This window comes from Bison bison, unplaced genomic scaffold (genome assembly GCF_000754665.1).
Source record: "Bison bison bison isolate TAMUID 2011002044 unplaced genomic scaffold, Bison_UMD1.0 scf7180017864333, whole genome shotgun sequence".
Classification (NCBI taxonomy): domain Eukaryota; kingdom Metazoa; phylum Chordata; class Mammalia; order Artiodactyla; family Bovidae; genus Bison; species Bison bison.
The window spans coordinates 551,662-565,247 of NW_011494905.1; the positions used below are offsets into that span (position 1 = coordinate 551,662).

The 13,586-nt window shown below is 42.7% G+C and overlaps 1 protein-coding gene across 2 annotated transcripts in view; it reads right to left on the reverse strand.

The window, feature by feature from the left end:
- Positions 1 to 288: 288 nt before the first annotated feature.
- LOC104998606 (chromosome unknown open reading frame, human C3orf70) overlaps positions 289 to 13,586 on the reverse strand; it is a 129,208-nt gene continuing 115,910 nt past the window's right edge. For both annotated transcript variants that reach the window (XM_010853864.1, XM_010853865.1), the window contains exon 2: positions 289 to 5,171. In XM_010853864.1, coding sequence (XP_010852166.1) covers positions 4,615 to 5,171 — 557 coding nt within the window. In that variant the 3' untranslated portion in view covers positions 289 to 4,614. The remainder of the gene's footprint in view (positions 5,172 to 13,586) is intronic.

Genomic DNA, 13,586 nt, shown 5'->3' on the forward strand with positions numbered 1-13,586 from the left:
ACAGTTATTTAAAGGGTTCTGGGAGTAATCACTAGTGCTGAGCATTGAGTGTATAATGTACATAATAATAATTATCTGCAATAAGTTTCTGTAAAATTTAAATGGAATAATGATGTAAATGACTTATTTCCTAGTACAAAGTAAGCACTGATATAAATGCTTTCACACTTTCCAAATGAGGTTGTTTTTCATTTAGCTCACATTGTGTTACTATTTAATCAGACAGAACTTCTCCAAAGGTGGGGGTGGGGTGGGGAGGAAGGATATTCCAAAATTCAAAATAGCATATTTGTGCTGGTAAAAAAGGAAAAAATCACGTTTATTTTACAAGGTAGTATTCTCCTAAAGTATTATACAGAGAGGAAAGTTGAGCTGTTTGTAGGAAAACAAGGTAAATTAGAGAACAATCAACATTGTGCTTAAAACTTGAAAATAGACAGGTTTTAAAAATCACACAGTAAGTGAACATTACAAGGTACGAACAGCCTTAGAAGTACATATGAACACCGTGATATGGAAGCTCAGCATTAAAACCGCTAGTGATGATTTGCTTTTAGACTTGTCCAGCCTATGAAGAGGGCACTTCAATCTGAACAGAAAGAACTCAAAGCACGCCAGAGACGGGGCCCTTTCCCAGCACAGCCAATTCTCAATTACCCGTGATAATGAAAGGGAGCAGTGACACAAATTTTCTAAAGGTTAATTATTCCAAAGTTAGTTCTGAGTGCCCTTGTACTCGTGTTTGAATGTGAGAAACACGGACATCCCTGGGACTGACGGCACTGACCGAGAGCACAGAACGCCCACTGCTCACTCTCCCCTCCTCAAGGGGAAGAGACGAAAGCCGGAAACAACTGGCCTTCTCACTGCACTGACACCTCCTCTGGAGTGGGGGGTAGGGGAAGAAACCAAGAAAGCTTTGGTTTCCTCATGTAAAAATCCAAAACGTGTCAACAAAATTTTGCAAATAAGATGGAATAATAAGTGTTGACAGTATAAATATTTTTTTCTAATTGTGCTTTTTTCCCCCTTGCCTAAAAGTATTTATACCACCAAAAGTATCTGGGTATTTTGACAGCTTTCTAAATTACCTGGTTGCATCCTACTGCCTAAGTAGAGATATTTGCATAAAAGGAGGTTATGATCAAAGGAACTACTATGATGGCTCAAACAGGCCAGGAAACAGAGATTAAGAAATAAAACCACCACTCTCAAGATAAAATCAAATCCTAGATCAAATCCAAAAAGGTACTTCAGGAAAACAACTTCATGGTTTTGTTCTGGTTCTGCTGATTTTATTTTTACTGTATTACCTTGAACTACAGGTCGTCCCCTTCCAGGAATGCGGCAGTTTTTCTACAGAGGTTTTTCTCAGATTTGCATTTCAAATCTTGAATATACCTAGATTTTTTATTGTAAAGCTTCCATTGTTAATGTACCAAATAGTTATAACCACTAAAAGCATTTTAATTGCTTTGTTATTTCTCAGAAAAGTCATGAACACATGTGAAACTCGAAAATGCTAAAAGAAATCTTGGTTAGATCAGAAAGCTAAACTCCACACAGTACTTATTTCGTATCTTCTACCTAACAGCTTTTACACCAACTTTCAAAAAGTGGGAATGGTGTCAGTTTTTGACAAAAGCCTGAGAAAGCAGTTTTTCCATTCACACAGCCCACCTCTTTGCCCCAGGTGAGCAAAGGTCCAAATGATAAAGCTTTCATCTCTCTCAATGTACAAGTATTAATCAAAAGCCTATTTAACATAACTGTGTTCAATGTCTATAATACACACTGCAGTCTAAACATTTTCTAAAGTGCCTATAAATATGCTTATACAAATGAGTAATGTAGTATCAGGATTACAGAGAAATTCTTTCATATAATATAGAACAGAATAGGCCTAGAATTGAAGTTGAAACTACATATTTTTATACCCTTATCAGTTGTTTTGGAATCCAAGCATAAAGAATTCTGGTTCAATCATATATGATTTCAGACAATTATTAATATTAACAGTGATAGGACAAAAAAAATTCTTACTTGTGCTTATTTAGAAAAGGCTATTTTGAGATCCAGGAGCATTTTATATTTAGAATCCAATGGGATGTCTCCAATTCTATAAAATTGATAGTAGTAAGTGAATCTTAGTGAGATTTTAATTATAAAGAGTTTGTGCAAGTATTTAAAGTGATTATCAACTAGTGTTAAATCTAAAAATTCCATTAAAATCCTGGCTAATCTGAATGGCAGTTCAGGAGTTTTAAAAAACAGGAACCTAGGCAAAAGTCATAGATATAAATATGAACAGCCCAACCCTGGCACAGCCAGCCTGAAGCGTGGCCCTGAGCCCATGGATTTCCATGGCTTTAGAGACCTGGTGGTTGACCCCAACTATCACCACATGAACAGATGGAGGAGAGAACTAATAGGAACAGTGCAAACAGAGCCTCATATTCCTGTCCAGGGATGAAATGAGCTCACCCACGGCTAGTTGCAGACAGGACCCTGATTGCAGGCGGCCAGTCAGTCCCAGTGGTGCTAAGAGCCCAGAGCAGGGCTCATCAGCCCTTTGTCCCTAAGCCTTTCTCCCCACACCCGCCTCTGTCACCCTCTCCTGGGCCCCGCTGGCCCTGGAGCTCTGGACACCATCTTCTCGGGTTGATGTGTTGACTCTTTATGTTTCATTAAGTGGGAACTTGATGCTGGCTGCATTCTCACCTGTTAGCACACAAAGTGTTAAGTAACACTGCTTCCAAAGGAATACGCACACTCTGCTTTCTAAACCCTTCAGGATGTTTAGGGCACCTGAACCTAACGAAATGTTCTAGCCAGTCACATGGACTGCACATATAACTAGGAAAGCAGGTTCCGCCTGGAGAGATCTGTGCAGGATGCCAAGTGGAGGCTTCAGGAAAGGACACACAGGCCCCTTCTTGTTTCTTAAAATATGAACTAACGAGACACAGAAGAGTCGCGTCGTGATGCTGACAGGGCACAAGATGACGCCACGAGAGCACGCTCATGGAGAGTCAGGGTACAGGAAGTGACTGTCTGTCCCCAGCTTGGATAGTTTAGTTTCATGCGGCCTATTTCAAATTTCCTGGATTCTTAACTGTGCCTCACAGACAGTACATTTGGAGAAGTTACACAAGAACACCTGTTATAAATGGAGATTAGGAGCAAAATTCTGAAGAGAGCTAAATAAGAAAGAATCAGTCACTATTTTATGTGTGTAGGAAAAGAGAACATTTACAATAGCCCATGAATATTACTGTAGTAAAGGGAATGAATATTACACAAAATATTTTCTCCTGACTTAGCAGTGAACTATTTCAACTGTTTTTGCATTGGCATAAAAAATCCATGCATCATACTGAATTCTAATCCATTTCTCACCTAAGCCATTCTAATGCTTCATACAACCAAATGAAGCAGAGTTAATCAAACCTATTAGATTCATTCCTAATCCCTAAAGGACTGCTGTCTTTAGCATTTCCATGCTAACTAAAACTATTATTGATTTTTTTCCCTTAAGACATGAGATGTGGCTGCCTCCTAAATATAATACCTATATAACTTCCTAAAAGTCTCCCGCAGATTTGAACAATTTTAAAAAGCAGGGAGTTGGTGATGGACAGGGAGGCCTGGCGTGCTGCGATTCATGGGGTCGCAAAGAGTCGGACACGACTGAGCGACTGAACTGAACTGAACTGAAAAAGCAGGGAAATGTTGGGGAAGCCACCCCTGAGGCCAGCTCAAATGCTACTCCTTCTCCAGCCAGCCCAAGCCAAGTGCATCTCTGCCTCCCCCGGCTTCCCAGGGCACTCTAGGTCCCCTCACCTGCATGGATTACCTCCCCTAGTAGACTATGGTCCCTTCCTGCTGGGAGTCAGGCCTTATTCATTTCCGTATCCACATAGCACCCTGGAGGGGGTTAGGCATTCAACCTAAGCTGGACTGAGCATGAGACAGATGATGTCATCTCTTCTGGAGCGAGGTCTAGCCCAGCCCCAGGTCATGAAGGGCTGGTTGTGCAGACACTGCTTTAACTGGGGGCTGAGCTGGCCTCCAGGAAGCTGTGGCAACACTGGCCCAGAGCCAGTGCAGATAGCAGAGAGATGAGGAAAGGCCAGAATGGCATGCACCAGAGCACACCCTGGACTGGTCACGTGAACCGATTTTCCACCAGGACTAGCAGGGCAGCGGTGCTCATCAGCACGCCAAAAGGACTGCCAGAGAGCTGTTCTGCGAAGAACTGGCTATTTATAGAACAGTGTCTCCTTCACTCTGGGTATCTCCTCAACCTGATCCATGACGCTCTGTGATCATCGCTTCATCGCTTTCAAAGTTCCCAGTGAAATTAAGGCTGGGTCACAATTCATGACACCAGATGCTACATAGGAAGGAAGTGAAGATACAAAAGAAAACCATTTATAACAAAAGAATGTCTTAGTTATAAGACAAATTTAAAAGTGAAGCTAATCAGCAGACCACCGAACTGCTACGGTTGTTACAGAGGGGTAGAAAACACTGACTGCACTGGAAAAAGGGTCCATCGGACAGAAGTACAAAAGCTCAGCATGGAGCAGAGCAGTGGCTTCCCGCCGGGCCTCACACGGTGGTTTCTATTGTTTCAATCACTTCCAGGTCAGACTGCGAGGGGGAAAGAAGGGTGCACTCATCTGGCTCCCAGCTGCTCTCTGGACTGTAATCTTCCTCTGAACTCAGTTCTGCTCCTTCTTCTGTGTCCTCGTCACACGATTCCACATAGTGAGCCCCGATCGCGTTGATCCCAGAGTCCTCGGAACTTGAGGGAGAAGAGCAGTGATCTATTTTTGGTGTATTGCTCTCTTTTGAAATAAAGGCATCGTGTGCAGAGACCTCCTCAGGGCTCATTTTGTGGGAATGTGGCGCCGGCTGCTTCTGCACATAACACATCTTCCCATTAATACATTTAACCTGATAGTTGTCAATAAAGAGGTCTGAGATCATACAGTACCTTGGCGAGTCAGGGGGCAGAGGGGGCTGGAAAACAGACGCGAATTTCAGGAAGTGTTCAGTGAGGGAGACCGAAATCTGAATGGTGTTCGCAGGCTCCCGAGGCTTCGCAGGAATCTCAGTGCTGGGCAGCTGTTCCACAGGGGTCATCGGCTGATACACGTACTTGCCTGTGGGGGGACACAGAAAAGCAACTGAAATCTAAGAGCACTACACCTGTAGGCTAAGGGAGCCATAACGGTTTCTCTCGGAGGACTCGGAATGTTTTTAAAAATATTTCAAAACCATCTCCAAAGAAACTAAAAATAGAATCAACATGGTTATAATCAATCAAAAATCCAGCATGGTACATAAACATCATGGTGTTTTCATCTAAAAACTCAACACGCTTTAGAAATCTTAATTTTATATTTGAGTCTTTTTAATGCCTCTGGAGTAGCTGGGTGGATGCTATCATCCTTATTTTCAGGCATCTTGAAATGATTTTCCCATCATACCAGAATAAAGAACATTTACAATATAATGTGGTAAAAACACACTGTAAAATTGTATTGTTGCTATTATTCAGTCATGTTCAACTCTTTGTAACCCCATGAACTGCAGCATGCCAGGCTTCCCTGTCCTTAATCACCTCCTGGAGTTTGCTCAAACTCATGTCCATTGAGTCGGTGGTGCCATCCAACCATCTCATCCTCTGTCATCCCCTTTTCCTGCCTTCAATCCTTCCCAGCATCAGAGTCTTTTCTAGTAAGTCAGCTCTTTGCATCAGGTGGCCAAAGTACTGGAGTTTCAGCTTCAGCATCAGTCTTATTTTATGGTGCAAAATAGTATAATACACCATAAAATAATAAGTCCATTTTATCTTTAGTGATTAGATGCTAATATAGAAACTTAAACGGGCTTCCCCAGTGGCTCACCAGGGAAGAATCCACCTGCCAATGCAGGAGACTCCAGTTCGATCCCTGGATTGGGAAGACAGATGCCCTGGAGAAGGAAACGGCAACCCACTCCATTATTCTTGCATGGGAAATCTCAAGGACAGAGGGGCCTGGTGGGCTTCAGTCCAAGGGGTCATAAAAAGTTAAACAGAACTTAGCAAGTAAGCAACAGTAGATATTTAAAATTTATTAGCAGGATTAGGGAAGACTTTCATTCTTCAGGTTTCTAAATGTAAATCAGAACACATACACACACATATTGCCTATAGGATTGTCCTGGTCACCCTCAGTGGCTGGGGTAAGGTGCAGTGTATGAAATGATCTCTTTTAAAACCCAAAGCTCATCAGTGACCTAAACAGGAGATATTCTCCCTAATGCCAGCTTCACAGGCACAACCTCAGACAAGCAGAAGTAAAGGCACAGGCAGATGCAGAGAGTGGCCTGCAGAAAATCAAGAAGCTTAGCCCCAAAGCTTCCCTCTGCTCTGAACCCTCAAGTGTCTCTCACAGAATTTATGTGGAAGTGAAACCTAACTGGATCTGTTCCTACTGTCTCTTTCCTCATTTTCTTCACTCAACAGTTAACAAAGCCATCTCTGTATAAAGTGTTAAGAAAATAGAGATGACAATTACCTGTAAGCCTAACCAAAACGATCACATGGATGACAGCTTTGTTTAACTTAATGAAACTATGAGCCATGCGGTGTAGGGCCACCCAAAACAGACGGGTCACGGTGGAGAGTTCTGACAAAACGTGGCCCAGTGGAGAACGGCAAACCACTTCAGCATTCTTGCCTTGAGAACCCCTGAACAGTCTGAAAAGACAAAATGATATGACACTGAAAGATGAACCCCCCAGACCAGCTGGTGTCCAGTATGCTACTGGAGAAGAGTGGAGAAACAGCTCCAGAAGGAATGAAAAGGCTGAGCCAAAGAAGAAACAATGACCGGTCTTGGATGTGTTCGGCGGTGAAAATAAAGTCTGAGGCTGCGAAGAACAATACTGCACTGAAATCTGGAATGTTAGGTCCATAAATCAAGTAAATTGGAAGAAGTCAAAGAGGAGATGGCAACAGTGAACACTGACACTCGAGGAATCAGTGAACTAAAATGGGCAGCAATGGGAGAATTTAATTCAGATGACCATTGTATCTACTCCCCTGGAGAAGGAAATGGTAACCCACTCCAATATGCTTGCCTGGAAAATCCCATGAACAGAGGAGCCTGGTGGGTTACAGTCTAGGGGGTCGAAAAAGAATCAGACACAACTTAGAGACTAAACAATTTTATCTACTACTGGGCAAGAATCACTTAGAAGAAATGGAGCAGCCCTCATAATTAAAAGAGAGTCTGAAATGCAGTATTTTGGTGCCATCTCAAAAATGACAGAATGATCTAAGTCTCCAAGGCAAACCATTCAATATTACAGTAATCCTAGTCTATGCCCTGAACACTAATGCTGAACAAGCTTAAGTTGAACATTTCTATGAAGTCCTACAAGACTTTCTAGAACTATCACCAAAAAAGATGTCAAATTCATCACAGGGAACTGGAACGCAAATCTAGGAAGTGAAGAGACACCTGGAGTCAACGCAAGTTTGGCCTTGCAGTACAAAGTGAAGCAGGGCGAAGACTGAGCTTTGCCAAGAGACTGCACTGGTCTTAGCAAACACCCTCTTCCCACAACACAAGAGATAGACTCTACATATAGACATCACCAGATGGTCATACTGAAATCAGATGGATATTCTTTGCAGCTGAAGGTGGAGAAGCTGTATACAGTCAGTAAAAACAAAACCTGGAGCTGACTGTGGCTCAGATCATGAACTCCTTATTGCAAAATTCAGACAAGTTGAAGAAATTAGGGAAAACCACTAGGCCATTCAGGTATAGCCAGTCCCTCCCATCAGCAAGCTTCCACAAGCTTCTTATCCTTATCCATCACAGGGCAGATGGATTTTTAAATTACACGCAGATTACATCATGCGAAATGCCACACTGGATGAAGCACAAGATGGAATCAAGACTGCCAGGAGAAATATCAATAACCTCAGATACGCAGATGACACCACCCTAATGGCAGAAAGCGAAGAGGAACTAAAGAGCCTCTTGATGAAAGTAAAAGAGAAGAGTGAAAAAGCTGGCTTAAACTCAACATTCAAAAAACTAAGATCACGGCATTTGGTCCCATCACATCATGGTAAATATGGGGAAACAATGTAAACAGTGACAGATTTTTATTTTCTTGGGCTCCAAAATCACTGCAGATAGTGACTGTAGTCATACAATTAAAAGACACTTGCTCCTTGGAAGAAAAGCTATGACCAACCTAGATAACATATTAAAAAGCAGAGACATTACTTTTCCTGACAAAGGTCTGTCTAGTCAAAGCTATGGTTTTTCAAGAAGTATAGATGGGAGAGTTGGATCATAAAGAAAGTTGAGTGCCAAAGAACTGATGCTTTTGAACTGTGGTATTGGAGAAGACTCTTGAGGGTCCCTTAGACTGCAAGATCAAACCACTCAATCCTAAAGGAAATTAGTCCTGAATATTCACTGGAAGGACTGATGCTGAAGCTGAAGCTCCAATACTTTGGCCACCTGATGCAAAGAACTGACTTATTAGAAAAGACCCAGATGGTGGGAAAGAGTGAAGGCAGGAGAGAAGGGGATGACGGAGGATGAGATGGTTGGATGGCATCACCGACTCGATGCACATGAGTTTGAGCAAGCTCTGGGAGTTGGTGATAGACTGGGAAGCCTGGCGTGCTGCAGTCCATGAGGTAGCAAAGAGTCAGAAAGGACTGAATGAATGAACTAACTGATTAAGGTATGACCTAAATCTAATCCCTTATGATTATACAGTGGAAGTGACAAATAGATTCAAGGGATCAGATCTGATACAGTGCCTGAAGAACTATGGACGGAAGTTTGTAACACTGTAGAGGAGGGTGGTGATCAAAACCATCCCAAAGAAAAAGAAATGTAAACAGGCAAAATGGTTGTCTAAGGAGGCCTTATAAATAACTGAGAAAAGAAGAGAAGCTAAAGGCAAAAGGAGAAAAGGAAAGATATATCCATCAGAATGCAGAGTTCCAAAGAATAGCAAGGAAGAGATAAGAAAGCCTTCCTAAGTGAACAATGCAAAGAAATAGAGGAAAACAACAGAATGGAAAAGACTAGAGATCTCTTCAAGAAACTCAGAGGTACCAAGGGAACATTTCATGCAAACTTGGGCACAATAAAGGACAGAAATGGTATTGAACTAACAGAAGCAGAAGAGATTAAGAGGTGGTAAGAACACACAGAAAAACTGTACAAAAAAGATCTTAATGACCCAGATAATCACAATGGCATGGTCAATCACCTAGAGCCAGAGTGTGAAATCAAGTGGGCCTTAGGAAGCATTACAACAAACAAAGCTAGTGGAGGTGATAGAATTCCAGTTGAGCTATTTCAAATCCTAAAAGATGATGCTGTGAAAGTGCTGCATTCAATATGCCAGCAAACTGGGAAATTCAGCAGTGTCCACAGGACTGGAAAAGGTCAATTTTAATTCCAATCTCAAGAAAGGGCAATGCCAAAGAATGTTCAAATTACTGCACAACTGCACTCATTTCACATGCTAGCAAGATAATGGCTCAAAATTTTTCAAGCTAGGCTTCAACAGTACATGAACCAAGCACTTCCAGATATACAAGCTAGATTTAGAAGAGGCAGAAGAACCAGAGATCAAATTGCCAACATCCATTGGATCGTAGGAAAGGAAAGAGAATTCTAGAAAAACATCTACTTCTGCTCCAATGACTACACTAAAGTCTTGGTCTGTGTGGATCACAACAAACTGTGGACAATTCTTAAAGAGATGGGAATCCTAGACCACTTCACCTGTCTCCTGAGAAACCTGTATGTAGGTCAAGAGTAACAGTTAGAACTGGACATGGAACAATGGACTGGTTCAAAATTGGTAAAGGAGTTTGTCGAGGCTGTATATTGTCACCCTGCTTATATAACTTATATGCAAAGTACATCATGTGAAATGCCAGGCAGGATGAAGCTCAAGCTGGAATCAAAAGACTGCCAGGAGAAATATCAACAATCTCCGATATGCACATGACACCACCCTAATGGCAGAAAGAAAAGAGGAACTACAGAGCCTCTTGATGAAGTTGAAATAGGAGAGTGAAAAATCCGACTTAAAACTCAACATGCAAAAGACTAAGATCATGGCATCCTGTCCCATCACTTCACAGAAAACAGATGGGGAAAAATGGAAACAGTAGCAGATTTTCTTTTCTTGGGCTCCAAAATCACTGTGGACGGCGACTGTAGCCATGAAGGTAAAGATGCTTGCTCCTGGAAGAAAAACTATGACAAACCTAGAGAGTGTATTAAAAAACTGAGACATCACTTTGCCAACAAATGTCTGTATAGTCCAAGTTATGGTTTTTCCAGTAGTCATGTAAGGGTGTTAAGACTGGACCAGAAAGAAGGCTTATCACCAAAGAATCGATGCTTTCTAACTATGGTGTTGGAGAAGACTCAGGAGTCCCTTGCGTAGCAAGGAGATCATATCAGTGAATCCTAAAGAAATCAACCCTGAATATTCATTGGAAGGACTGATGCTGAAGCTGAAGCTCCAATACTTTGGCCACCTGATGTGAAGAGCCAATTCACTGGAAAAGACCATGGGCAGGTCTTTTTTTTTTCACTTTTTTCCCCAGTGAATTCACTGGGAAAGATTGAGGGCAGGAGAGGAAGAGGGCAACAGAGGATGAGATGATTGGATGGCATCACTGACTCAATGGACATGAGTTTGAGCAAACTCCAGGAGATACTGAAGGACAGGGAAGCCTGGCGTGCTGCAGTCCACTGGGTCGCAGAGTCACACAATGACTGAGCGACTGAACAACAACAAAATATAATCTGATTTAAAAATATAAATCTGGAAGAAAAAAGTACTAAAAGTCCTAGAGACTAAAGCCACAAATGTGGGCACCACCCTGGGCTTATTCCTAGTGTAACTGATTCATCAGTCAGTCCATGTGATATCTTCCATGCATACTCATGACTGTTTTTTAACCTTCGTGATGTCGCTATTTTGGACCAGATAACCCTTTGCGGAGGGGCTGCCCCTGGCACTGTAGGATGCTTGGCAGCATCCTTGGCCTCTACCCACTAGACGCCAATAGAACCTCCTCCCTGGGCTGACACCAAAAATGTCTCCAGTTGTTGTCACATGCTCCTGGAGGCAAAATAACCCTTGTTTAGAACTGCTGGTTTATGACCTTCTCATGAGCATCTCTTTGTAGGCAAATCACTCACTGTGCTCTGCTCCCATCTGTTTTAGTTCTCCATCAAATTGAAAGTTCTAGAATAGGGATCACATTTATAAGGAAAACTACCTTAGATTCCTGAAGAGAAACTTTAGATCAGGCATGTAAACAGCAAACTGTGCCAGAGACAGTATGATATCACTCATGTATTAAGATCAATCAAGCCTGCCTGTATTTTTTACCTCTGTTTCTTGGCTCCTGTATACAAAAGTAGGCTTAGATGCCACAACTTCTTTGTAATTACATTATTCTAAAAATACACTGGGTTTCCTTCTGGAGTAAGGGAACTTCTCTGGATATCCAGCGCTCTCACTGCCTAGGGTCTGAGTTTAGTCCCTGGTCAGGGAACTAGATCCTGCATGCTGCACAGTGCAGCCAAGAAACAAAAACAAAAAAAAATTAATTTGGGGATAAAACTGTTAAACCTTTGGGGTCCCAGGTCTGCTTCCAAGCCTGGATATATTTCACACAAATCCTACGGTTACCAAAAATACAAGCAAAAAGAACCATCATGCTTGCTTGGGAAGCTGTTTTAAATATATCAGGAATCTTCAATACTGTTATCTGTAAAGGAGGGCATTACTCCTGGTCAGGCAAAGTTCAAGTCAGGCAAGATCTAACAGTTTGTTATGGCAGGACCTCTGGCTCTAAGCAGAGAGAGCAAAAAGGCAGACCTTCAAGCCTCACCTCTGATCCACCAGCCCCAGGACTAGAGAAAGATGAGGTTGGGTGGGCGACAGAGAAGGAACTGGGAGAATGTAAGGGCCTACTGTCCACAGAGTGGTGAACTCAACACCTGAAATGGCAGTTTGGTCTTTTCATTCCTTGGCTGGTAGACTGGTGGTTACTGAGTTCAGGAGGCTGCAGATGGCAGATGCTCAAGAAATGCTTGTTGCAGATGCTGATTGAACACATTCTGGCCCAAGTAACCTCTGAGTTAGTCAACCACTTGTTACGACATAAGAGGATCTTAAGATCCTGAGGGACCAGGGCTCTGCCTCATCCAAAGGTGGAGGGCGTCCTGCAGCCTGACCCATCTGCCCAGCCTCTGCCCAGCCTGACCCATCTGCCCAGCCTGACCCATCTGCCCAGCCTCTCCTACTCTCACTCACCCTCCTTGCTGCCTCCACCCATTAACCCTCCTCTGTGTTTCTTCATAATTTGCTTTTATTTTTCCTCGGTTCTTCTACCTGTTACTCTCTCTAATCCTCTCTCCTCCAAAGTACCATTTTTCTTTCTTGAAGTGTAGTAAGAGAAATGCAGCCTGGAGAGAAAGGTGTATGCTGCATTCCAGATAACATTTTCTTCTACAAGTTACACCTACTAAATGTGCTTATTCAGAGCTGGAATGACAGCCTGTTATCCGGTGATGTAGGGGTACAATGCAAAAACGCGGGCAGAGAAGGGGTTTCTGGCCACTTAGCCAGGAAACTCAATAACCACTGTCTTCTCTGAACAACAATCTTAATGAAAGGTTTACTGTGTTATTTAAAGAAAACAATGGATACAAACTATTAAAACTTAAATCCCTAAAAGGAAAGATACTCAAAGACAACAGGGCTTGGAGAAGAGAAAAGGAGAGAGAGAGAAAAGAATCTAGATACCACAGTGACCCAACATTCCACCTCTGGGAACACACCCAGAAGAACTGAAAACAGAGTCTGGAAGAGACATCTGCACCATACTCCTGGCAGTGTTATTTGCAATAACCAAAAAAGGTGGAAGCCACCTGAGGGTCCACCGATTGATGGACGGTCCATCCACCGATGGACGGCTGGATAAACAAGATATACAATGTGATGCTCTTCAGCCTCAGAGAGTAAGGAAAACCACACCATAATGTGGATGAACCCTGAGGACACCATGTTACGTGAAACAGGCCAGTGACAAAAATACAAACACTTTATGATTCCAGTTATATGAGTCACCTTCAGTTCAGTTCAGTCGCTCACTCATGTCCGACTCTTTGTAACCCCATGAATCGCAGAATGCCAGGCCTCCCTGTCCATCACCAACTCCTGGAGTTCACTCAGACTCACGTCCATCAAGTCAGTGATGCCATCCAGCCATCTCATCTTCTGTCATCCCCTTTTCCTCCTGCCCCCAATCCCTCCCAGCATCAGAGTCTTTTTCCAATGAGTCACCTCTTCGCGTGAGGTGGCCAAAGTACTGGAGTTTCAGCTTTAGCATCATTCCTTCCAAAGAACACCCAGGACTGATCTCCTTTAGAATGAACTGGTTGGATCTCCTTGTAGTCCAAGGGACTCTCAAGAATTTTCTCCAACACCACAGTTCAAAAGCATCAATTCTT